Source organism: Furipterus horrens, unplaced genomic scaffold, assembly GCF_987537825.1.
Source record: "Furipterus horrens unplaced genomic scaffold, mFurHor1.1.pri manual_scaffold_1, whole genome shotgun sequence".
Classification (NCBI taxonomy): Eukaryota; Metazoa; Chordata; class Mammalia; order Chiroptera; family Furipteridae; genus Furipterus; species Furipterus horrens.
In genome coordinates, this window is record NW_028327171.1 from 26,562,704 (window position 1) to 26,590,394 (window position 27,691).

General features: G+C 34.6%; 1 protein-coding gene across 2 annotated transcripts in view; it reads left to right on the forward strand.

The window, feature by feature from the left end:
- The window catches only part of SMC4 (structural maintenance of chromosomes 4), a 38,817-nt gene that overhangs the window by 8,312 nt on the left and 2,814 nt on the right, over positions 1-27,691 (forward strand). For both annotated transcript variants that reach the window (XM_090273354.1, XM_090273362.1), the window contains 17 exons: positions 3,619-3,783; positions 4,025-4,152; positions 4,645-4,785; positions 5,432-5,582; positions 7,307-7,471; positions 9,140-9,373; positions 11,109-11,294; positions 13,251-13,412; positions 17,816-18,041; positions 18,123-18,199; positions 19,105-19,257; positions 20,271-20,397; positions 22,748-22,937; positions 24,293-24,437; positions 24,722-24,895; positions 25,626-25,808; positions 25,935-26,167. In XM_090273354.1, coding sequence (XP_090129480.1) covers positions 3,619-3,783; positions 4,025-4,152; positions 4,645-4,785; positions 5,432-5,582; positions 7,307-7,471; positions 9,140-9,373; positions 11,109-11,294; positions 13,251-13,412; positions 17,816-18,041; positions 18,123-18,199; positions 19,105-19,257; positions 20,271-20,397; positions 22,748-22,937; positions 24,293-24,437; positions 24,722-24,895; positions 25,626-25,808; positions 25,935-26,167 — 2,840 coding nt within the window. The remainder of the gene's footprint in view (positions 1-3,618; positions 3,784-4,024; positions 4,153-4,644; positions 4,786-5,431; positions 5,583-7,306; positions 7,472-9,139; positions 9,374-11,108; positions 11,295-13,250; positions 13,413-17,815; positions 18,042-18,122; positions 18,200-19,104; positions 19,258-20,270; positions 20,398-22,747; positions 22,938-24,292; positions 24,438-24,721; positions 24,896-25,625; positions 25,809-25,934; positions 26,168-27,691) is intronic.

The window sequence follows — 27,691 nt, forward strand, 5'->3', positions numbered from 1 at the left end:
TCCAAGGGAAAAAAGGTCAGTGCCCCTAACTAAATAGTCAGGTATTGCATGTTTTAAATATTCTTACAGCACACCAGTTGAAAAATCACTGCTCTAAAGCATTGTTTTTCTTTTCTTTTTTCTTTTCCTTTTAAAAGATTTTACTTATTTATTTTTAGAGAGAGGGGAAGGGAGGGAGAAAGAGGGAGAGAGACATCAACATGTGGTTGCCTCTCACACACCCCCAATTGGGAACCTGGCTTGCAACCCAGGCATGTGCCCTGACTGGGAATCAAACCACCAACCCCTTTGGTTCGCAGGCCGGTGCTCAGTCCACTGAGCCAGATCCATTCTATTTGTATATTTATTTAAGACAGATACTAACTACTAACCTTAGTGATAGTGTTTTTTGGCCTCTGGTAGCTCACAAAGAGCAAGTTAGAATGAAATTTTTTAGAATAAGATAAATGACAATAATTTATAGTGGAAATGGAGAAAACAAAAAGATTAAACTTTAAAGTTTAGTAATTGTGGGCCATTTAATTTTGGTGCGAACACCCATGTTTATTTTAAGAATACTTTAGGCCTTATTAGGGAAAAACGTTTTATTATAATTACATATTTGAGTTTTTGTGGTTCATGCTTTTGCTAAAATTTTGAATTTCATTGAATAAAGGTAAACAGCATCATACCTATTCATTCCTCTTAGATTTTTATGTTGAATTCCTGTAAGTTATATTATCAAAGAATGGTATAGCTGAATCACAATATACAGGTTTGCCACCCACTTCAATAAGTTAAGATTTAAGCTTTTATATTATAAATATTCTCTTGAAATATGTTTGTTATTTCTGTGTTACTCTTAAAAACCATAGTAGATATTTTCCACAGTTGTTTAATGTCTGATATAGTTTGAACATAATTTAAAACATAGTTTGTAATAAATAATAGCAAAAAATTTGTTTAAAATTTTATTTAGTATACATAAGCCATAGAAACTAGAAATAACAGTATAGAGACCTATAAAACTGTCAGCCTCAGATGCTAGAATTATAGCAACTTGAAACTTTTTTATTATTATGTTACCACTATATGTGAGCCTTGCTATGGAAGGATGATTTTAAATTCAGGTCGATGCCTTAAAATTATATCTGGAATGTATTGAGCTTAGTGTCTTAAATTAAAACTTTTTTATAATTTCCTATGGGACAGGTAATATTTCTGAAAAATAAAGATGTGGTCATCAGGGCACAGACTATCAACTCACAGATTTTGTATGAAATGGCACAAAATGTAAAAAGCATAAAAGCAAATAGTAGGAGGTGGGAAAGGGGGGCAAAGACATCAAGGAACAGTCACAGGAAAGGTCTCTGGTCATCATCAGAATACCAGAGCAGTCCTAACAGTCAAGTGACAAGGAGAGAGGCCTAAGTGTTCGAATAGCTTATTGATGCGATAGTTCTAATCTGATAACTGCTTTAAAAAAATTTTTAGTACCTAATAATAAAAGTCTAAAACTGAATGTTGTTTGGAACTTGAGATTGAACTATTTTGATTCATAAGTGTCCTTTTCCGTTTTAATATTTATTTTCAACTGGGCAACCTTGTTAAAATGAAAATAAGTTACAGCTCTAAATCCTTTATTTTAACTGTGGATAGAGGGAGGAAAAACAAGTAACCACTATACCCGAAGCTAGGCAGTGTTCTAATAGTGGTATGTCATCACTTCAATAAGTAATTTGGCAGGGAAAAGTGTGATGCCTTTAGGAATATTTTTATCAGTGCAAACTGGTATACTGGATCTCAGCTTTTGGTTATCTGAAAAATGTATACTGTACTTAAATTATATGACCATTTGATTAATATGTAATTTCTCTTGGCATAGTTGTAATATCAGGTATCAGCTATTATATTTGTTACTTGAATAACCCAAAAGACTTAAAAAATAAATCCATGGTTCTCAATTAAGGGTAGTTTTGCATTGAGTCAGTTTAGGTTATTACAGCTGGGAGAAAGGAGATGCTATTCAACATACTAAGATGACCAGCATAGCTCCCCACAACAAAAAATATCTAGCACAAAATGTCACTATTGATAAGCCCTGCCTGATGAAAATTTTAAAGAGTTTGCTTCTGCAGTGGTTAGAATTCACCCTGTTGTAATCCGAAGTTTTGGGTCTTTTCCAGGCTTAAATCTTGTCTAAAACTTAAACTGTTTCTGCAGATATTTAGAAAGAACTGATCATTGAAAGCAGAATAAAATATCTACATATTTCAAACACTAATTTTTTAAAAAACATTCATTCATGCATACTGAAGATTATAGAAAAATCTAAACAGGTTCTTTGGGTAACATTTCACTTTGTATTTGACGATCAGGTGCTACTGTGTTGTCAGATAGGAAATGTGATGATGATGTATAAATGTGAAAAATTATGTCTTTAGTGAGTATTAAAAATGAGGTTTTTTGGTTTTTCATAATTATGTTGAAGCTTTTGGTACATGATGCTTTGTCATGAACAAGCTCTATCCCAAATATTTGGATTCATTCATAAATAAATACTTTAAATATTTAAATTGAGAAAGAGTAATATGTTCTTTTTAATGTGTAATTTTTTAAAATTATTTTTCATCCTTGCTATTTTTCTAAAATAAGGGTTTTTCTTTTCTTTTTTTTGTACTTGCCTATTCCTGTTCTTTTGTTGTAGTAATATAGAATTCAAGCAGGCTACTTCTGTGAAGTAAAATAGCAGCATTTTGCCTGAGTATATTTACACAAAATTTTCTCCACCATCAAACAAATGGCTGCCTAGAAGTCATTCTTGAAGGTTACTGATTGTGGGTCTTTTTCCCTTTTCCTTTGTAAATAAATGATGTAAATACTAATATATGATGTTCATCTAAGATTTTAATTATAGTTCAAAGTTTTATATTAATGATTACAAACAAGTTTTTCAATGTAATGTATCAGAACCTTTAGTTTTCAGTAAGTTAAATTTCTTCTATTACCATGAGAAATAGGTGATTTCCTTTTCCAGTTAATGATCTTGTTTTTAGAAAGTTAGAACGTTAGGTTTGCGACATCCTTATGAATCCCAGCACTTGTTGAGCAACTCATAATACTGAGTTTATAGAGCAAGTTTAGTAATACTAGCCACCTAGAGACAGGATTCCTGCCATGTCATAACCATAAATTGGTCTTTTTGAAAATTCTTGGTTTTAAAACAGAAACTCTAATTATGTTATTAACAGTTGATAATGTTGCCACAATAATCAAGTTGCAGATTATGAATAATCTTTCTGAATCTTGCAATAGGAAAGTTGTTTTATATATATTGAATGAACATTGTACCTGGGGAATCTTCCTTTTACCTCTGTGTGTATATGTGGGTATATATTATAATATATGAGTTTATGTAAGAGAGTGTAAATATACATTTCTTATGTAAAATTAAAACTCTTAGACTATATCAGTAAAGAGAACATTTTTTATTTGTATCTTATTAAATCTCTAAACTACCGATTTACAACACTTGTCTGTTTATTACTGTTGGATTTGTTAATTGTTCCTAATTCTCAGTTTAAGGTTGATGTAGGGTAAACATGCAAAATGAATGTGAAATGTGACTTTTTTTTAAAGGGTGAAGTTGAACAAATTGCTATGATGAAACCGAAAGGCCAGACTGAACATGATGAGGGTATGCTTGAATACTTAGAAGATATAATTGGTTGTGGACGGCTAAATGAACCTATTAAAGTCTTGTGTCGGAGAGTTGAAATTTTAAATGAACACAGAGGAGAGAAGGTGAATCTTTTGTAGACTTGCTGTAAATCAGAATGTTTCATTTATTAACAAATTTTACTGAATTAAATATTCAAGTTAAAATAGATCATAATTACTGGAAAATGTTTATTTTAGATTGAATTTTATATTTTTTGTTAACATTTTATTAACATCATTTATGTTTTTAATGTTGGCATATTTTAAATTCAGGCTATATATCTGAAGTGTATTTTAACAATCTACACACTATTGATTTTTGTAGTTAAACAGAGTTAAGATGGTGGAAAAGGAAAAAGATGCCTTAGAAGGAGAGAAAAACTTAGCAATTGATTTTCTTACCTTGGAAAATGAAATATTTAAAAAAAAGAATCATGTTTGTCAATATTACGTGTAAGTACCTTAATTTCTTAATTTTTATATTAGTTTCTGACATTAAATCAAATCCCCTTCTCTTTTCCTATATTAGAGATGTGAAGACTGAAGTAAAAAAGTTCTAAAAATTGTTTTAGATGATGAATACATTAAATTAGGGTTGTTTACCATAGTATTGAAGCTGACTTTTCAGTATCCAACTTTAAGTTGAGAGGTGGGTTCCCAACTATTTATTACCAAATTATTTTACATATATTCCTTAAATTCATTTGACAGATCTAACTTTGTTTATATGGAACCGGTTTTGCCCCTAATTCTAGTCTTGAGCCGAGTATGTTGCCTTCCCCTTCCTCCACACACATCCCCCAGTAGCCCCAGGTAATTGTAATTGACTGTAGCTAAGAATATTTTAGGAACAGCTGGTTTTACTAAAATAGTTACATAATTTTAGAAATGGCATTTTAGGATCTCCAATTTCTTTTTTCTTTTTTTCTTTTCCTCCCTCTATAGTCATGACCTGCAGAAACGAGTTGCTGAAATAGAAACTCAAAAGGAAAAAATTAATGAAGATACCAAAGAAATTAATGAGAAGAGCAGTATACTGTCAAATGAAATGAAAGCTAAAAATAAAGCTGTAAAAGATATAGAGAAGTAATAATTTTTTTGTAAAGTACTAGAAGTATTTAAATTCAGTTAATTTTATTACCTGTATGTGTGTGTGTATATATATAAACTACTGGCAGCACATGCGTATAGTACATATACAAGCATATAAAATGGTCTCCTTTTGGAGACAAAAACAAAAAATTTAATTGTCCTGCATCCAGTACGTCATCTTTACAGATTTTAGTACTCATTGGTCTTAAAATAATGGCGGATGCTACCCTCTTGTGGCAGAACTCCATAATACAAAACATCACAGCTAAAAGAGTCCACAAATCTAATGGAGGTAGAATTGGGGTTATTTTAGATAGATTTTTTAAAATTTTTGCTTATGACTTTTTCTGTGCCCATATTTAATAAAACCAATATCTCTTAATGTGATTTTTTTTATTCTTTAAAATAAATTTGGCTTTTATAGCAAAATTTTATACCTAGACTTCCTGTAAAATGGAGTATTTATCATCCAGCTTAGAAGAACAAAATAACTTTCGTAATCATTTAATGGCTTAGTCAAATACGGGGGTAAGGTAGAATCAACTTGAAAATAGGTTATTTTCCTGGGCAAGGTGTATAGTATGGCTTTAAATATTTGAACATCAAATATAGTGACCAATGATTTCCTTGCTTTTGTTAGGAAACTGAATAAAATTACAAAATATATTGAGGAGAACAAAGAAAAATTTACACAGCTAGATTTGGAAGATGTTCAAGTTAGGGAAAAATTAAAACATGCTTCAAGTAAGGCAAAAAAACTGGAGAAACAACTTCAGAAAGATAAAGAAAAGGTAGGTTTAAAGAAAATCCTTAAAATTTAACATCTGCATAACAGTTTTTATGATTTTTCATAAATGTGCTTGCCCCTTTTTTAAAAATATTTTTTATTTGTTTATTTATTTATTTTTAGAGAGAGGGGAAAGGAGAAAGAGAGGGAGAGAAACATCACTGTGTGGTTACCTCTCACGCGCCCCCAACTGGGGACCTGACGTGCAAGCTAGTAATGTACCCTGACTGGGAATCGAACCAGCGACACTTGGTTCGCAGGCCGACGCTCAATCCATTGAGCCACAGCAGCCAGGGCTTGTGCTTGCCCCTTATTACCTAAGAGAATGTATTGGGATTCTAAATGTTGAGTGTTTTAAGATTTATATCTGAACCTGATTTTTTTCCCAGGGAGAAATCTTGACATTCATTGATTTTGAGTTTTAGAGCTTTTGTTTCTATGATATATATTGTTCAGGGAACATTTGCCAAATCAGCAATTCTGTTTTGGTGATAAAATAATTTTTCCCTCCAGGGTAGAGGGGGGAGCAGTTGTGGGGTGGAGAGATTGAGAAAAAAAATAAACTCGTGGACACAGACTACAGTGTGGTAATTGTGGGGTATGTGGGAGAAGGGTACAACGGGGATAAATGGTAATGGAAAAACAAAAAATAAAGTTCTTTAAAAGGAAAATATGAAATTTTTAGTTATGTGTTATAGACTTTAAAATATTATCTGCATTCTACAAAAATTAAATTGAGCTCCCCCTTATAAAGGATGGAAGGGGGAATCTGGTAATTTCCAACAATATTTAAAGATGAACTTTGGACCAGAATGCCTAAGTTCAAAGCTCTGTCAGATACTAATAAGACATGACACCTAAACCCCCTACCCCCAAACAGCTTTTCACCATGTAGTTTCATAGTAATTACAATATAGGCTTTGCTTTACCTTATTAGCATTTCCTAAATGCATTTGTTTACAGAATACTTTCTGCTTGGTACAATAATGAATCTTACATGAATCAGTGTTTGAGAAATAACCATTTAGGAAAATGTTGAATTTCTGTAGTACTAGATAATCAGAATAGAATATTATTTGGATTTGAGAGTAACCCCTAGATTGGACAGATAGCCACATGTAACTGTTAGAGAGGGATTGGCCTTTAGGAATCAAATGTGAGTGAGTAGTTATTACCAGAAAGTAGTAATGGAATAAAATATTAGTTCTACATGGTGACTCTGAAAGGGTTAAGTTGTGAAAGATCTTAAGATTTGAGGGATCTGGGGAGAGGGGGGCATGTAAAGGTAATTCGTGGTAAGTTGTAATATACCATGAGAGATAGTTTAAGAAATGTCATGTATTCAGAGCATTTTAATAGGTGAAAGGATAATTATCACCTGAAATTGAAACCGAAGGAAGAAAAGACCTAACGCCCAGGCAGGGAGAATTTTCTTCATAAGAAATCAAGATTTCATAGAATTAGCTTTACCTGACTGAGAGAATATAGAAATTTCAGTAAATGGTTAAGAAGGTATTGTACTTGCTGATAACCCTTTGCAAATAAATTCTATCAAAGAGACACAAAAAAAGAAAAAGTGCTTGCTGAAACCCACTATTTTAAATCTCATTTTAAAGAAAACCAAAAGACCTGGAAGACCCTGAGAAATGCTTTTTAAATAAGTCAGATGTTGATAGTGCTGTGCAGCCTAAAGGCACATGCGCCTGCAACTTTGTTTTATAATTTTAGGTAGAAGAATTTGAAAATATACCTGCCAAGAGTGAGAATATCATAACTGAGACAACAACTAGAAAGAATGTCCTTGAGAAGGAAAAAGAGAAAGAAGAAGAAAAATTGAAGGAAGTTATGGATAGCCTTAAACAGGAAACACAAGGGCTTCAGAAAGAAAAAGAAGTAAGATTTTTTTTCATCACTTGGTATTTATTTTGGTGGCTTTTTTCTAACTCAGTTTTTGTAGTAATAGTAAAAACTGACCTTTTAGAAGAAAAAATTTGGTTTTTAATACCTAAAATTCCTAAAAATAGCTCACACCGTTCTTCTTTTCTGCTTTCCCATTTAAAAATAAAAAAATAGCTGAATGAGAATTTATAGTGGTTGCAGAAAATGTACTATGTGAAATACTTTGTTATAGATGCCATTCTTTGGTGAGCCTGTTAATTTTATCATCAAATTTTCTTTTTCATCTTGTCCTAATTTATTTTCTTGGTAACTTAATTGGTTACCAAGAAAAACCTGGGACCAAACTAACCACAGGTTGACATCTCCTTTCTTTGCTTCTATAGCTTTTACATAATAGTTTAAAATTACAACCCTTGTGTCGGTTCTTGGTTCAAATCCTAGGTCATTAACTTAATTTATTATTTCTGATCTTGTGTAGATTGTGTCTCCAAGTCATATTCCTCAAAACTGAAAAAATAATACTCATCTTAAGAATCTTTGTGAAAATAAAATAATGTATGTGTGTTTGTGTGTGTATATAATATACATATACATATACTCATATAAATGCCTTGGAATTAAGAAATGTTGGCTATTACATTACTTTAGCATTTGATTAATATAATGAGTGCATGGTTGTCACATTGGTATTATTTATCTTCCTAACAAGGGGATTATAAGCACAATATTTAGCTGTCTTTGTTTATACTCACCACAGCCTTTTTAAGAATACTGAGTATGTTAGGTATTTTAATATATATTTTGGTAATTAAGTTAAATTCACGTACGTACAACCTTTGTTAATTATACCTCAAAAAGTGGTTGTATTTGAGTATTTGCCTTTGCACCCTCTGTTAGTTAAAAAAAAAACGAGACACATCCAGGTGTCTTCATTCCTCAGCACGAAGTAGTAGCTCAAAACAGCCTCTGCCATTTATGAGTGCATTTGAGCAAGTTATTCAAACTCTTGATCTCCTCAAAATGGACATAACGATGGTATTTATCTCATAGGATTATTATGTTAAGGATGAACACATACAAAACATAACTGTCTAGAATATAGTGAATAATGTGTTAGTGTTAATGATTTTCACCATCAAACATTTAAAGTGATTATCTGATGACTTTGGACAGACCTGATATTTCTGGGCCTATTCCTTTATGTGTGAAATGAAGGGGTCAGACTTTTGTGAGGGTCTTTCTTGTGCCATTACTCTAATAAGTAAATTATACACAGTCCATTATGGTAGCCCAAATTTCTACTCACTATCAAAAAGAGGATTAGTTTTGGAATTTTCTGCTGAATAGACCTTAAACCTTAACCATTTTAGGTAAGGTGGTGTGTAAAGACCATAGAGAGGTTAGACCCAAATGTTTATTCTCTTAACCGTTTTTTTGTTTGTTTTAATTTCTGAAATGAGCATACTAGTATATACCTCATTAAACTCTTGTGAAATCAGTTGGGAAAAGACTGTATACTGTGAACACTGGCAATTAGGCAAAAACTTTTAGTCCATTCCACATGTAGAATCTCTTAAACTGAATTCAAAATACATGGCTTCTATTTCAGTTTAGGTTTGAAAACATATTTCAGATTTAATGGAGTCTATCATATTTTAACAGAGTCAAGAGAAAGAACTCATGGGTTTCAGCAAATTGGTAAATGAAGCACGTTCAAAGATGGATGTAGCCCAGTCAGAACTTGATATCTATCTCAGTCGGCATAATACTGCGGTGTCTCAATTAAGTAAGGCCAAGGAAGCTTTAATTGCAGCTTCTGAGACTCTCAAAGAAAGAAAAGCTGCAATCGGAGATATAGAGGCAAAACTCCCTCACACTGAACACGAATTAAAGGAGGTAAATTTTTGCTTCTGTATTTCATTTGAACATTGTTTGTCAACCCAAGTTTTGTATATATTTTTTGATTATTTTTTCTTTTAATCTCAACATCTGAAGTGACTAGTAGTCAGATGGTTCCCAATTCAGGATTTTTTAATTTTACAGTGGTGTGAAAGCAATGCACATAAGATACATGAGATATTCAACATTTTATAAGAAAATAGGCTTTTTGTTCGATGATTTTGCTTAACTGTAGGCTAATGTAAATGTTTTAAGCACATTTAAGTAGGCTAGGCTATGATGTTCAGTAGGTTGTGTATTAAATACATTTTTGACTTAATAGTATTTTCACCTAACATGTGGTTATTGGTGTGTAACCCCATCCTAAGTCAAGGGACATTTTTGTGTGTGTGTGTGTGTGTGTGTGTGTGTGTGTGTGTGTGTATTTCATTTAGTGTTAATCTTTCCCACAGAATGGGGTTAGAATTTTAGTATTCCAACCGACAAGACCTGAGATTGTCAAGAAATTGGCATTGAACAGCAAATAACCCTGTTACCACCCCCATTGTTTCCCGTGGAAATAATTTAAACAAAAGTTTAAGTGTAGACAAATTATGCACACATAAATGAAAACCATAAATATATTTATGGATGAATATGCAAGCCAGCCATCTTAATGTATTGTTTTTTATTTTATGGATGTAGTTTCTTTGTTGGAACTACAAACTTTTGAACTACTCAGGATACCTCGTTTAGCCCATTGGTGCCCCTCCAGTCCTGAGTGACATATCTATCTAAGTAATTTCATAAATTTAATCTCCAAAGCCTTATGAGGCAAGGTGGCAATAGAAAATGCAATCTGAAGAGAAATTATAAGTTTGGAAATAGTTTTGGTTTTTGTTCTGTTTTTGTTTTTCCATTTTAGTAAGTGTACACTCATTGGTCATTGGGGAATTTCTTGACTGTAAAATTTAAATGTAAACTTGTTATATTTAGTGACTATTATCTCCCTAGTAATTCAGTTTATTTTTGGATAAAGTGTAGCTATAACTGGAGCTTTAACTTTATACCTATGTGACTGCTAATGAGGGGAGTGTCAGGAAACAATGGCTGCTCTAAGTTGGAAATTAAACAACTGAGAATTTGAATTTTTGTGTGCATGTGTATGGTTCCTGTCCTTTTGGCAGCCTGACTTTTTTGTATAGCAGTAGTACTGTTCACTCATATTCCCATTCATTTCAGAACTGTGCTTTTCTGTTGTTTTTTTCCTTTACTTAATTAAACATAATATATAACAAATTTTCTTTATTAGTTAGAAAGCAAAATACAGTATAACCATAGTCCTGCCTGGTCACCCATATCCAGGGTCCTGTACTAGAGTCTCTTTCTTTATTAGTACAGAATTTAAGAATTAGGACACACTTACACATAACTGTGGTTCCAAACTGGGATTTCCACAACCCTGGCTTTCCTTGCTCTATGAATGTCAATGTATTGCTCCTAGAACAATACTGCATTTGTGTTCTTTATTATTGACCCAAATAATTTAATGCCCTTTTAAAAATAGAAAATCCATCCACATTTTTTCAAAACCAAACCAGCAGTTGCAATATGGTCACTTAGTTCTGGTTCAGGTGTTTTTTGTTGGTCTGTCTTTTTCTTCTTTTTTCAGGCATTACAACTAACACTGCTGTAATTGAGAGTAGAACTCTGGGGTTCAATTTTTTTTTATTTTTTTACTTTTCACTTTTAGAAAGAAAAGGAACTTCAAAAACTCACACAAGAAGAAATAAATTGCAAAAGTTTGGTTCGTGATCTTTTCCAAAAAGTTGAAGAGGCAAAGAGTTCCTTAGCAATGAATCAAAGTAGGGGGAAAGTTCTTGATGCAATAATTCAAGAAAAAAAAGCTGGCAGGATTCCAGGAATATATGGAAGATTGGTAAAGTAGATTTATTTGGAAATAACTACATTCTTTTTCTCAAGTAAAACATTGTAAATAATTTTCTTACCTTAGCGAAACTGAGTGTCACTAAAATAAAATAACATTCATTTTTGTTTGTTTGAAAGGACATTCATTTTTAAACATTTTGCTCTTACACTTAGGCAAGGTAAAATTCTTTGTAGTATGGATTCTCTCATATCAAAACTAGGATTTTTTGTTTGTTTCTTAGTTTGGGTAATTATAATCATTTTAATGCCAAGGGAACTTACAAAGCTACTCTGTTCTTTTTTTCTTTTTATAAGGAATTTGATCAATTATATTCTGTGTTTTATACCATTATACCAGAGGATGTGGCTAGTGTTTAGGAACGTCAGCAAGGGATATTCAGAAACCCAAGGCTAGCAATAGTGTGGACCATTCCTGCTCCTGAGACCAAAGAGGAAAGAAAACTGTGGCCATGGCTAGAGGCTGGCTAGGAGAAATGGGGGAAATATTTATATATTTCAACTTCATTCATCTCCTACCCTGCCCGTTACACTAGTTAGTGCTTCACATTAGCTAAAAAGCTAGAGAGCCAGAGGAGCCAATTGATGTAACCCCTGAGAAGGAAGCAGAAGAGAGGGATTCACATGGGCTAATGAAAATTACCCAGCATAGTTGCTTTCATATTTAAATATTAAGCGACTGCCATCTAATTTTCTCAAAGATACACAATTCTATCAGGGGGGACCAAAAAAAAAAACCCAGAATTATCTTCTGGTGGGTGGGCCCTTTGTAGCACCGGCTTCTGCTGTGAGGTGAGTGTTCTAGGAACCCCTCTGTATCAGTGCACTAGCTGGTATTGTGAGAGGCTGCACTTGGCTTCAGTACGTTTTTTTTTAAGACTCTTTCAATGCCTTTGTCCATTTCATGATGGTTTATTTACAAGCACATTTGCCCACAGTACACTGAGTGTCCAGCAGTTTTCAACAAAAAAAATCATGGCCCCCATGCCTCACCCTCCATATTCACCCGATCTTACCCTGAAGAACTTTTTTGTTTCCCTGGATGAAAAAGGTTCTCAAAGGGAAATGTTCTGCCAGCATGTAATTGAAAACTGTTTTGAGCAGTGGATGGGGGGGGGGTGTCTTGATAGGTATATAGCATCAAATGGAGAGTACTTTGAAGGCAACTGAAGTTTAAACATGAGAATAAATATACAATTTCTTATAAATAAATTCTGGTGTTTTTTCGGGGGGGGTGTTGGGAGTCCCCCCTCATATTTATTTGCTCTCAAGGAAAAATCAATCTACTCAGTTAATACTGCTTGATAGCTAATTTATTAATAGATTGATAAGCAAATTGTTGCATTCGGATTTACATAATCTTTGATGGCTTTGAATAATTCAGTTTTATTTCATAAGTTATTTTGTTTGTATTTTAGGTTTCAAATTCTCACGTTTTAATTTTTGTACAATGAAAGCAGTTCTTTCATTTTGTGCTTTCATTAAAATTTAAAACTGCATATTTATAACCTTTTTAAAAATAGATTAACTCAAGTTGAGTGACAGGAACACTTACATTTTCATTGTGTACCCTTTCTGTATTTTTTTAAAATTATTTATTTGTTTATTTATTTATTTTTAGAGAGAGGGGAAAGGAGAAAGAGTGGGAGAGAAACATCACTGTGTAGTTGCCTCTCACTCGCCCCCCCAGCTGGGGACCTGACGTGCAACCTAGTCATGTGCCCTGACTGGGAATTGAACCAGCGACCCTTGGCTCACAGGCCAACACTCAATCCACTGAGCCACAGCAGCCAGGGTCCTTTTTTGTATTTTTTAAAACCATATGTAAATACAGTTTTTCAATTAAGAGTCATTTGCAAAAGCATATGAATAGTTACGAGATGATCATGTGCCTAATTTCCTGCTGATTGTACATTGATTTTTTTTCCCCCCTCCTATTATATATTAGGGCGACTTAGGAGCAATTGATGAAAAATATGATGTTGCTATTTCATCCTGTTGTCGTGCATTAGACTACATTGTTGTTGATTCTATTGATACAGCGCAAGAGTGTGTAAACTTCCTTAAGAGACAAAATATTGGAGTTGCGACCTTTATAGGTTTGGATAAGGTAGGTACTCATAAAAAGCTACATGTAATTTAATTAAGCACCAAGTGTTTTGGTGTTTTTCCCCCCTGGCTTTTTTCTTCATGGTTATTTAGTGAATGCCTTATAGATTTTGAGGATTATTTTAGGCTCTGGGGTTACATGGTTGTGAATAAATCATCTTATAATGCATCCCCTAAAGGATTATACATTCCATTGTTAGAGTGACTGGTGGCTTGCATTTCTAATTTCCATCAGTAAGTGTTTTAAAGAAATAAATTCTTTATTGAGATATATTTCACATACCAAAAAACTCACCATTTAACATAAATTCAGTGAGTTTTAATGTATTCACAAGGTTGTTTAATTTTGACCTCTCTAATTGCAGATTTTTTTCATCAACTCCAAAAGAAACCTTATTCACATTAGCAGTCACTACTCCCCCCAAGCAACCTCAGGCTGTTTTTTGTGTCTCACCATAGATTTACCTATTCTGGACATTTCATATAAATCAAATCATATAATACGGATCCTTTTGTATATGGCTTCTTAAACTGAGCAGATTTTCAAAGCTAATCCATGTTGTAGTATGCATCGGTACTTCATTTTTATTGTTATCTTTAGAGAAATATCTATTCAGTATTTTTATTGCTGAATGATTTTCCATTGTATGTGGCAGGATAGCTTTGCTCTGAGAAATTTCCCAGAGACCACTAGGTTTGTACAGCAGGTTTATTGAGGATAAAAAGGGGAAAGGGGGGCAGGGAAGAAACTCCCGGACTGACCTGAGGGCCCGAGGGCCCATAGGAGCAAGGGAAACAGGAAAGGAGACTCCCAGTCACCCACACGGCCCATGGGAATCGCCTGCTTATGTTTCTGCAGGTGCCTTCATTTCCTTGAGGGTGAGTTTACCCATCAACACTTTTTGCAGGTTAATTTGCATATAGATCATTTGCATATGTCAAAAGTCTAGGTGGGCAGTCCAGCCACTGCCATGTTCTGACCGTATGTATATACCACATTTTGTTTATTCGTCAGTTAGACATTTGTGTTATTTCATGTTTGGCTGTTAAGGATAATGCAGCTACGAACTTTTCGAGTGCAATTTTCTGTGCAGATATGTTTTTAATTCTCTTGGGTTAATGCCTAGGAATGGAATTGCTGGGTCACATGCAAACTGTTTAACTTTTTGAGGAACTACCAAACTTTTTCACAGTGGCTGTCCCATTTCCTACCAACAATGTATGGGCATTCTCTTTTTTTTTTTTTTTTTTTAACGTCCTCACAAACACTTGGTGTAGTCATGTGGTATCTCGTGCTTGATTTGCATCTGCTGATGACTAGTGATGAACATCTTCTCATGTGCTTATTGGCCATTTGTTATCTTTGGAGAAATATCTATTCAAATCCTTTGCCTATTAATTGGTTTATTTGTCTTTATTATTGAGTTGTAAGAGTTCTTTATATATTCTGGATACAAGTCTTGTCAAATATATGATTTACAAATCTTTTCTCCCATTCTGTGGATTGTCTTAACTTTTTTTTTTAAGTATATTTTATTGATAATGTTGTTACAGTAGTTCCCGTTTTTTTCCCTTTTTCTCCCCTCTGCCCAGTACACCTCTTCCCTCCAGCAACCGCACCCCCCCTTAGTTCATATCCATGGGTCATGCATATAAGTTATTTGGCTTCACCCTTTCCTATATTATTCTTAACTTCCCCCTGTCTATTTTGTACCAACCAATTATGCTTCTTAGTCCCTGCACCATTTCCCCATTTCTCCCCCTGCCCCCTCCCAGCTGATAACCCTCCAAATGATCCCCATACCTCTGATTCTTTCCTATTCTGGTTTGTTTAGTTGAATTTTGTTTTTATTTTTTTAGATTCAGTTGTTGACAGTTGTGAGTTTATTGTCATTTTAATGTTCATAGTTTTGATCTTCTTTCTCTTAAGCAAGTTCCTTTGACATTTCATATAATAATGGCTTGGCGATAATGAGCTCCTTTAGCTTTACCTTGTCTGGGAAGCACGTCATCTGCCCTTCCATTCTAAATGATAGCTTTGCTGGATACAGTAATCCTGGTTGCAGGTTGCCTTTTCATCACATTAAATACTGCTTGCGAGTCCCTTCTTAGTGTCCTCTGAGAAATCAGCTGATAGTCCCTATAGGCACCCCCCTGTAGACAACTCTCCGCCTCTCTCTTGCTGCCCCCGGGACTCTGTTTATCTTTCACATTTGTCATCTCAATCATGATGCATCCTGGTGTGGTCCCCTCTGGGTCCACCTCGCCCAGGACCCTCCGTGCTTCCCAGACCTGTATGTCCATCTCCTTCGCAAAATTTGGGAAGTTTTCCTCATTTTTTTCAATTCTTGCTTCCTCATTCTGCACTGGTTGACTTTTTTCTTCCTTATGTTCCAAATCATTGATTTGAACCCCAGTTTCCTTCCCTTCACCATTGGTTTTGTGTGGATTTTCCTTCGTCGCACTTATCATAGCCTTCACTTCTTCTCTTATGCGTTTGCCATACTCAAGCATATCTGTCAAGCCTGTGAGCATCTTTATCACCAGTGTTTTGAATTCTGCATCTATTAAGTTGTCTTATCTCCTCATCTTTGAGGTTGACTATCTTCTCGTTGCTTAGTTCTCCCACTGGAACCTTGATCTGTTCCCCCTTTTGGGCCATACTTCTCTGTCTCCTCATTCTGACAGGCTCCTGTGTTTGTTTGTCTCCGAGTCCCAGGTAGAGCTGTCACTACTGTTACAATGTAAGGGGCGGAGCCTTAGGGATTTGTCAGTACAGGGCAACCTGTTTTACCATGTTGTGGTGCTGTGTGTTGGGGAGGGGTCTGAGAGGGACAATGCCACCTGCCCAGCACTTGCCCCTTTTCCAGGCACCTCTCCCACTTCTACACCGGACTGGCCCCCCTCTAGCTGCTGCCCTGGCCATCGTTCCCAGAGTGGGTAGGTCTGCGGACGTTCTAGGACCATGGGGGCCGTTTAAGCAAGCGGACTCAGCTGAGAGACCGGCAGTTTCTTCCTCCGTCCCAGCTGCCACTGGTCTGCACAGTCAGAAGCAATGAGGCTTGATTTTCCCCAGTGCTGGGACCGTGAGCTGACTGGTCTGATGAGGAGCTGGGAACGCTCCCCAGGTGTCCATCCTGACTTTTTAAAACGTGTGACTGCGCTTTCTGCCGGCCCACCACTGCCGTGGCCATCACACCACATCCTCTCCACCCCTCCTACCTGTCTAGATGAGTATTTCTTCTTTATATCTTTGGTTGCTGGACTTCCATGCAGTTTGATTTTCTGGAACTTCTGGTTGTTTCTAGTTTTGAGGTAGTCGTATTCCTTCTTAGTAGTGTAGGGAGACGCAATATGTCTGTCTACGCCCCCATCTTGGCCGGAAGTCCTCTTTTAACTTTCCTGATGGTGTCCTCTAAAGCACAATTTTTTTAAATTTTGTTAAGCCCAATGTTTTTAGTTTTTAGTTATAGTTGGCATACAGTATCATTTTAGTTTGGGGTGTTCAATATAATGATTAGGCATTACTATAACTTATAGACCTTGATAAGTGACTGGAATTTTGATATAGGTTGCATACATACAGGTTGAATAGATCAGTTTGGATAGTACATATTGCCATCTTAATGTTAAATTTTAACAGTCCATGAGCCTGGAATGTCTTCATTTATTTAGGTGTAATTTCATAAAATAATGTTTCATAGCCTTCAGTAAACAGGTCTTGCGTTCCTTTTTAAACTTAGTTGTAAGTTTTGGGTTTGTTTTTTAATTCTATGTAGGAATACAAATAATTTTTGTATATTGGTCTTGTCTATAACTTTGCTAAATTCATAATCATTTTTAATAGTTTTGTGGGGGGTTCTTTAGGATTATGTATATATAACGTTATGTCATTAATAGGGATAGTTTAATAATAACTTTTTTAATAAGTGAAGTAACAGTTTGAAAATATTAAATGCAAAATTTCAGAAAAGAGCAGTTCGTAAGTTTTATTAACTTTATACTATTCTGAGTAGTGTAATCTCGCACTGTCTTCCCAGACATAGGTCATCCCTTTGTCCAAGTTATATGCTACTTGCCTGTTCCTCACTTCGTAGCCAGATCTGTTATCAGAGAAACCACATTCATACAACTTGTATTATAGTGAATTATAAACATTCTATTTTATTATTCATCTCTTAGTGTGCCTAATTTATAAATTACACTTTACATATAGGGTTCGGTACTACCCACAGTTTTAGGCATCCACTGGTGGTATTAGACCATATACCCTGCAGATAACAGGGAACTACTATATTCAGTTATGCAGATACTCAGAACCTTGCATACATAACATGTGTATTACTTAAGACCTTAAAATCATATTTTGTTTACTTATTTGTTTGTGTATTATTTTACTTTTAGATGGCAGTATGGGCAAAGAAAATGACCAGAATTCAAACCCCTGAACATACTCCTCGGTTATTTGATTTAGTAAAAGTAAAAGATGAGGAAATTCGCCAGGCTTTTTACTTTGCTTTACGGGACACCTTAGTAGCTGACAACTTAGATCAAGCCACAAGAGTCGCCTATCAAAAAGATAGAAGATGGAGAGTGGTAACGTTGCAGGGACAAATAATAGAACAGTCAGGTAATATGGTTTTATTCCTTTTATTGAGTTTACTTAATCTTATTTTAGGAGACATCTAAGTCTGACTTCTCTTTTCTCCAGGTACAATGACTGGTGGTGGAAGCAAAGTAATGAAAGGAAGAATGGGTTCATCGGTTGTTGAAATCTCTGAAGAAGAGGTTGGCACATTTAAAACTACGGTCATACTTTTCTTTTGTAACAGCTTTATTGATATATAACATACATAACTATAAAATGCAGCCGTTTTAAGTATCCTGTACCCACATTTTAACAGATTTCCATAAATGACTATTATGTAAGATGTGGAATTCTATTTTATTTTTCTAAGATTTTATTTATTTATTTTTAGAGGGGAATGGAGGGAGAAAGAGAGGGAGAGAAACATCAATGTGTAGTTGCCTCTCACATGCCCCCAAATGGAGACCTGGCCCATAACCCAGGCATGTACCCTGACTGGGAATTGAACTGACAACCCTTTGATTCACAGGCCAGTGCTTGATCCACTGAGCCACACTAGCTAGGGCAAGATGTGGAATTTTATGTAAAACTCTTTATTTAAAGTTCTAAAAATAAAACATTAATTAGAAAATATATGCTTAACGTATTTTTTCTATTACATTTGGATCATATGGCTATTTCATAATTTAACCATTCACTTACTATTTGTCATTTAACTTGTTTTTTTTTCATATAATTATTACTGTATTACATATTAGTTTTTTCTATTTCAAAAGTAATTCTTTAATGTATAAGTAGAGACTGCTGATCATGCTTTTAAATTTTAGTTCAAAATATTTTATATGCCCACAGGTATATGAGAATGTCAAAATGTCTAGGGAAAACTGCTGTGTTCTATTATCACCCCCAGAACACTATATCTACTCCTGGATACCTGACTTTTTTCAAAGAGTTATGCCTTCATTTCTTCATTTTTCTCCCCATATTTTAAAATAGCTTGTTTCCTTCCACTTAAGATATTTCCAAAGGGTACCATCAACTGACTTTGCTGTTAATCTGATGTGCTCTTGTAGAAAACTTATTTCACTGGTACTGTTCTTCATAGGTAAATAAAATGGAATCACAGTTGCAGCGAGACTCTCAAAAAGCAGTAAAAATCCAGGAACAGAAAGTACAACTGGAAGAGGCAGTAGTTAAGTTAAAGCATAGTCAACGAGAAATGAGGAATACCCTAGAAAAGTTTACTGCAAGCATCCAGGTACTCTTTTGTTATTATTAGCTGAATGATTAGTAATTTGGCAGAAGCACTTTGTTGTTTGCTCGCAATTTTAAAATATAAGGGAGGGAGGAGGTGGGTCTCTAGGTGGAAGGTCTGTCTCTTGATGATTTTGTTTCCCTGATTACTGACGGATAAATGCCCTGTCACCGTGTTGCTCTAGCCACAGCTACTCCTGGTTTCCACTTGTACTCCATAGAAATGTCTCTTCCTTAACAACTATGTGATCCTTTATTTTCATTTTTTCAAAATGGAATGTTTTCATAATTATGAAAAGCAATGCATGCTCACAAACAACACCAAAAAACAATTTTCAGAAAATACTCAAAAGATTATCACCCTCAATGTTTATTTATGTGATAAATATGGATATATATAGTAAGTATCCATATGGAATTTTAATGAATTATTTCTAACTTTTCTTCACTTTTAGAAACTGGTTTTCTTTCTAAGCCAATGGATATTTACTTTGCAGTTGCGTTAGAGCATTTTGTTTATACCATTTGATAAATGTTTTTATGTACACTTGTATTTTTAAAATACCCTTGTTAGGTATATATTCATTCAATTCAATTATTTCCTTAGGTTAGATTTCTAAAATAAAAATTACTACTCAGTATGTGTACAGTGTTTAAGACATTCGTTTCATAAGGCCAAAGTGACCTCAAAAAGATGGTTCTAATTCATGTACTACTAACAGCATATACAAGTAATTATTTTTCCAATTCTTAGAACACTAGGTAGTCTTCAGTACATTGTAAATTTGCTACTCTAATATACTGAAAATGACATTTTAACTTATATTTGCAATGAGTTTACCTGTCATTTTATGTTTGTTGGCCATTTTCATTTTTTATATAAATTGTTCATGTTTTTTGATTTCCTCTTTGTATTTGTCCTTAAAGATTTTAAGTGCCTTTTTTTTAAGTTCAGAGTGTTTTAAGGAAATTTACTGAGTTAAAATCTTGACGTTGAATGTTAAAACTGTTCTATAGCCTTTGTCAGAGCAAGAAGAATATTTGAATGTCCAAGTTAAGGAACTTGAAGCTAATGTGCTTGCTACGGCCCCTGACAAAAAAAGGCAGAAATTACTAGAAGAAAATGTTAGTGCTTTCAAAACAGGTATGTACAGACCCTTTTTCTGAGATTGTTAAAAACAGGTTTTTAACATTTGAGATGTTTAAGATAGCAGTTTGTAGGCTAAAAATAGCAAGTCACGGCTCTGTTTTAGGGTTTCTATTCATTCTCAAAAGGTTATAAAGTAAGTACTATTAAGGTTAAATAAGCACTATTAAATTGAGAATTATATTTGACAGTTGAGGAAACCAAGGCATAGAATGGCTTATGTAATTTGCCCTACGTCACATAGCATATGGTGCTATAAAAAATGAAGGCAGCCCTGGCTGGTGTGGCTCAGTGGACTGAGCACCAGCCTGCAAACCAAAGGGTCACCCAATCAGGGCACATGCGAGGGTTGTGGGCCGGGGTCCCCAGTTGGGGGCATGCAAGAGGCAACCACACATTGATGTTTCTCTCCCTTTTTCCCTCCCTTCCCCTCATTTTAAAAATAAATAAATAAATATATTTTAAAAAAGAAAAATCAAGCCAGTCTTGTTTCAGAACCCATACTCTTTGATTTTCATATTTTGTATACTTTGGCCCGGTGTTCCCTGGAAACTCGTTTCTGCAAGCATATCTTTAAGATTAAATATTTTACCTTACATCAGTTTAGTTCTTAAAAATGTCTCTCTGGCTAATGTGCAGAGAAATAGGGCAAGGGGAAGGAGGCAAGGTAGTATTAGAATAGTGACTTCAAGATTACAGATTTTATATGCCACAGTATTTTTCTCCTACTTCTAATACACATGCTCCTATAGATACTAAAAAAGAAATGCATTGTATATACTTGAAAATAAGAAGAAATTGTTCTAAAGGTCTGGAACCCTTTCCAGCTACAGAGCCGGACCATCCCAAATGCAAGTCGTGGTGCCAGCACTGCAGCTGGTACTTTGCCTGCAGGTGAGCCGAGCACACAGGCAGCCTCATGGAGTTTCAACCATCTTAGACTTGAAGAAAAAATTATTACTGTTGTCAGTATAGAACTATTAAATACATATATTTAATATCCTTAAAGGATAAAGGGGGAGCCAAAGACCAACAGAACAGGTTGTTTTTGTTTTTTAAGAGTCAAGTGGTGATCTCAGAAATATAAAAAAGAGTTGTTTGAATAATTCAGTGGATGGGCTGAAAGATCAGGCTAAAGAATTATCTGATAATGTAGAATAAAAAGAGAGAAATGGTTAAGTTATGGGATATAGCAAAGGTTGAAATTGCATCCTACATAAGAGAAGAGACAAAAGGAAGCAATAGTTAATTTTTTATCCAATCAAAAGCCCATGCACCTACTAGGAGCTTTATGGGAATCTCTTTCCATAAGTGAGCTCAATTTTTTGTTTACCTTTCTAGACATAGATCTTATTGATAGCTTGAACTTCTCACCTTTTTGTCACCTTTCATCCTGCCTATATTAGTGATTAAGATTCAAGTAGAACAGAATCCGCTCTGGCTAGTGTAATTAGGATTTGTATACAGCATGTGTGTGTGCTTAAGAGAGTAGTAGATTGTTTACAGAGTCATTAGGATAACCAAAGAAAGAAATTCTAGGTTGAACATTCAAGAATAATTTCCAGAGTTACTCTGGAGAACCATCAAAGGAGCTCTACTGCCATTGGAAAGTCAAATCTCAAATTGGGACGATACATTATAATTTACCAACAGAAGCCCATTACGCCCACTAAAATCTATACCATCAAAGTTAATCCCACTGCCTGTGTTCACAAAGCTTTTGCCTGGACACCAGAACCTCTTAACTCCACCAAGAACTTCCCTGTGACTGCTTGCTTACAGAAACATGTTTAATTTGTCTTCCAAATAATGCATTTCCTTTTGATTGAATGGACCTAAATAATGTCTGAATCCTAGGTACAAGGGAATCTAAGAAAGAAAACTTAGCTTTCTGTGCCACTCAAGAATGCCAGTTTTACCCTATCTCCCGCATTTTCTTGTTAGAACACTGTGGAGGAGAACTCTTAGGTTAGTGGAATAAAATTACCACAATTTCCTCACCACTGGCAGTTAACGGACACATAGTCTAACGGTAAAAATCATTATGAGACCAATAGTCAAGGAAGTACCCTAAGAAAAAGTTGAAAAGAGCTTCAGTGCATGAAGCCATTAAATAAATCTGTATGTTCAGAGCTGAGCCAGAGAATTTACCATGGTGGTTATAATACCATTTGTCTTGACATAGAGTGTTTGGAGGTTTTTTGTTTTGAGGGGCTTTTCCACAAATGTATTAAAATTTCTTTTAAATACATTGGGTTAGTCATATTGACTGAGGAAATTTACATCCAACAAGTGGTGCTTGTTAACCTAGAAACATGAGTTAAGTTTTTAAATTTTTTTGTTTCAGAATATGACAAGGTGGCTGAGAGAGCTGGTAAAATAGAAGCTGAGGTTAAAAGGTTACACAATATCATCGTGGAAATTAATAATCATAAACTCAAGGCCCAGCAAGACAAACTTGATAAAATTAATAAGCAATTAGATGAATGTGCTTCTGCTATTACTAAAGCCCAAGTGGCAATCAAGACCGCTGACAGGTAGAGTATGCATACTACCCTAACCTGTCTTCCTGTTCCCTACTTCAACATTGGAAAAGGGGGTTAATACTTAATATCCATTAAATATCTCTACTAGTGAAATATAATTACCTAATAGGACTTTAGTAAGGGGAAAGCTATAAATATTTATGCTATGACCTGTTTTGTTTTGTTTCTAACTGATAAATAGGTATACAGTGTTCCCTCACTTATCACGGGTATTACTTTTAAGATCCCCCCACCCCCACAAAGTAGGAACCTTACATTTATTCTACTCTTAAACCTACGTATCTTTAACGATATACATATACAGTACCACAAAATCCTGCAATATAGCAAAAAATCCGTGATAAATAATTAAATATTTTTTAAAATCCCATGATACAGTGAGGCCATGATAAGTGAACTGCAATGTAAAGAGGGACTATTGTACCTTGACAAAGTGTAGTTCTGTAACTCCCCATATGTTGTGAGGACATAGAAATTAGTTTTGTTTCACTGGCTTAGAGCAGTTGGTGATTAAATAGATTGTAGGTTTTAGAAGAGTAAGAGATAAGATCTCTTGGCAAAATTGTCTTAGTAACTTAAATTCTTAATTAACTAGATTATTCCATTGTCCCAGATCAGTTTTTTTATCCATTCATAGATCTGTTTTAAAATTAATTTTTAGATTACTTAAGTGTTTCTAAAATAATTGAAGTGTATATAAGTGTTGAAATGTGAACAGCTGTCTTTTATCTTGAAATTGGAAGAAACTGATTGCACATTGATTATTCGGTAACTAAGTTATGTCAGTGCCTTTTTGCTCAAAGATAAGGTGCTAATAAGCCATTTATTAGGAGCAGATTTTTGCCTAAACACATTTGTCAAAATAGAAGTAATTTTATTAAGGGAGAAAACTGTTGTTCCTCCCAGTCTTCCCCCAAAGCCCCATTCCTACACCTCTTTGGAAGCACTTGTTGCCCTGACTTGAACTGGGAGGTAATTTTCATTTCAATGTATAGCTTCATGGGTACAGTGACTTTAAGAATCTCCAATCTGAGAAGAAAATTACAAAATAATATAATAATTGAACCTGCTTCATAGTGTAAGATTGAATGATAGTAGAAGCTTAGATATAAGGAAGGTTCATGAATTTGTACTGAGAGTTTAATAAAATATACAAATCCCACAAGTATATGTGTATATATAAACATAACCAATTCAGGGGTGGTTTTGTAAATCGTAAATCTTTAAATCTGTAATAGAAAAAAATTACTGATATGTCATGAAAATTCTTTGGTAGGTTTTAAGAAGCAGATTAATTAGTCACTAATTGCCACATTCATTTTTATTATATTATTTTGCCTGTTTAGAAATCTTAAAAAAGCACAAGACTCTGTCTTTCGCACCGAAAAAGAAATAAAAGATACTGCAAAAGAAGTAGGTGACTTAACAGCAGAGCTAAAAAATCTTGAGGAAAAAGCAACAGAGGTCATAAAGAATACAAATGCTGCAGAGGTAAGACTTGGAGAAGGGAGAGAATGGTTGTGGAGCAGTTTAAGGAATTGTATATATGGCATCAGTGCCTTCCAAAATAAACACTTAGTAGGTTAAAACTTGTAACTATATTAACTTTTCTTTGTACAATAAAAATGAATACTGTACTATAACTTTTGAGTAAATAAGTTTTAATTTAAAATGGAAAGAGCATGGGGAGAGATTGCCAATTTCAGCTTTGTGTGTGAAATACCTGTTCTTTATTTGGGAAGGTCATATCTGTAGCAGTTCTTCTTGGTTTTTAGGAATCCTTACCGGAGATCCAAAAAGAACATCGTAATCTACTTCAAGAACTAAAAGTAATTCAAGAAAATGAACATGCTCTTCAAAAAGATGCACTTAGTATTAAATTGAAACTTGAACAAATAGATGGGCACATTGCAGAACATAATTCTAAAATAAGATATTGGCAAAAAGAGGTGAGATTGTTACCAGTTAAATATAACTTTTAAAATATCCTTTATGAAAAATGGTTGGTTTTTTTTGGTGTGTGTGTGTGTGTGTGTGTGTGTTTGAGGTATTTTATAATTCATAATTCCATAATATCACTTCACAGTTTTGTAGGGAACATAAAAGAACAATATGTAGTAATATACATACAGAAAAATCTGGGTAATTTTTAGAAGTAGTCGACATATTCATCCAAGGGCTGTTGTCCATGTCCACGAGTCGTTTTTCTTTTTACTCAATCCCTCTACTCCCTAACCCCCACCCCCAGAGCTGTCAGCTTGCTCTCCATCTATTATTAGTCTGTCTCTGTTTTGCTTGTTAGTTCAGTTTATTCATTAGATTCCACAGATGAGTGAACTCATTGTATTTGTCTTTCTTTGACTGGCTTATTTCACTTAGCATAATGTTCTCTAGATCCATCCATGCTATTGGAAAAGGTAAAAAAAATTTATTTTTTTATTTTTTGTGGCCAAGTAGTATTCTATTGTGTAAATGTACCATACTTGTTTTTCTTGAAGTCCTTTGAAAAGTAGTTGGTGCACTAATTAGTTACAAACAATATATGTTGGTTTAGTAGACAGGTTAAGTTGTCACATTGTTGATTTGATTCTTTGTTGTCATTTTGTTGATTTGATTCTTTTTAAACAATGAATGGTAATACCATGCCCTCCCTAACTTTTCATTTAATTGAACTTTTAGATTTCAAAAATATCACTGCATCCCATAGAACATAATCCTGTTGAAGAGATTTCCGTTCTGAGCCCAGAGGATCTTGAAGCAATCAAGAATCCAGATTCCATAACAAATCAAATTGCACTTTTGGAAGCCCAGTGTCATGAAATGAAACCAAACCTTGGTGCCATTGCAGAGTATAAAAAGAAGGTACGAAAAAACTGTTCTTCTATCATAGTCAAAAATTCTGTTAGTCCTCAACCTAAATTGTGACCTTTAATTTTAAGTAATTTTCAGTGTTGTCATATCCTTATTCTCATATTCTTCTTTTCATAGGAAGAATTATATTTACAACGGGTAGCAGAATTGGACAAAATTACACAAGAAAGAGATCATTTTAGACAGGCATATGAAGATCTTCGGAAACAAAGGCTTAATGAATTCATGGCAGGTTTTTATATAATAACAAATAAATTAAAGGAAAATTACCAAATGCTTACTTTAGGAGGTGATGCTGAACTGGAGCTTGTAGACAGCTTGGATCCTTTCTCTGAAGGAATCATGTTCAGGTTTGTAATCAAATCCTAAGTTCTGGATCCTCCTGTTACATAGCTCTGTATTTTCTCCAAACTCTTAGAGGGATGTGAAGTCTGAAAATATATAACTTGTTTTATTTGATGATAAATACTAAATTATTTACATATTGGCAGTTTAGAGCATAAGTTCTGGGCAAACAGCCAATACTTTTTAAAAATATATTTTATTGATTATGCTATTACAGTTGTCTCAATTTTTCCCCCTTGGCCCCCCTGTACCCAGTACCCCCCTTCCCTCCAGCAGCCCCCTCCCTTAGTTCATGTCCATGGGTCATGCATATACGTTCTTTGACTACTCCATTTCCTATAGTGTTCTTAACATGCCCCTGTCTATTTTGCACCTACCAATTTGTACTTAATCCCTGTACTTTTTCCTCCATTCACCCCTTCCCCCTCCCAGAATCCATAATTCTATTCCTGTTCTGCTTGTTTGCTTAGTTTGTTTTTTAGATTGTTATTGTTGTGAATTTGCAATTTTAATGTTCATAGTTTTGATTTTTTTTTTTTCTTATATAGTTCCTTTTAACATTTCATATAATAATGACTTGGTGATGGTGAACTCCTTTAGCTTTACCATGTCTGGGAAGTTCTCTGTCTGACCTTCAATTCTAAATGATAGCTTTGCTGGATAGAGTAGTGTTGGTTGTAGGTCCTCACTTTTCATCACTTTGAATTCTTCTTGCCAGTCCCTTCTAGCCTACAAAGTATCTTTTTAGAAATCAACTCATAGTCTTGTGGGAACTCCTTTGTAGGTAACTCTCTTGTTTCTCTTGCTGCTTTTAAGATTCTCTTTATCTTGAACCTTTGGCATTTTAATTATGTGTCTTGGTGTGGTCCTCTTTGAGTCTAGCTTGTTTGGGACTTTGTGCTTCCTGGACTTGTATGTCTACATCCTTCACCAAATTAGGGAACTTTCCTTTCTTTTTTCTTTCCATTGATTTTCCAATTTCTTGCTTTTTCTTCTGGCATCCCTGTAATCGGGATGTGGGTACATTTGGAGATGCTGCTGAGGCTCCTTATTCTATCCTCTTTTTCTCTTTCTTTCTTCTCTTGCTGTTCTGATTGAATGCTTTTTCATTCCTTATGTTCTAAATTATTGATTTGATTCTCAGCATCATCTCCTCCACTGTTGGTTCCATGTAGATTTTTCTTTATTTCATTTGATGCAGCCTTTATTTCTGCCTGGGTCTTTTATACTGTTGTAGTATCCGGTGATTTCTTTGAGCATCCTGATAACCAGTGTTATAAAGTCTGCATCTGATAGGTAGCTTATCTCCATTTCATTTCGTTCTTTTCTTTGGTTTGGGCCATGTTTCTTTGCCTCCTCATTTTGGCAGCCTCCCTGTTTGTTCCTGTGTTAGATAGAGCTGCTTTGACTCCCTGTCTTAGTAGAGTGGCCTATTGTAGAAAAGGCACCTGTAAATTGTATGGGGCAGAGCTTTAGGTCATCACCCTGGCAAGGCAACCCATTTCACCCTTTGTGGCTTTGTATGGGAG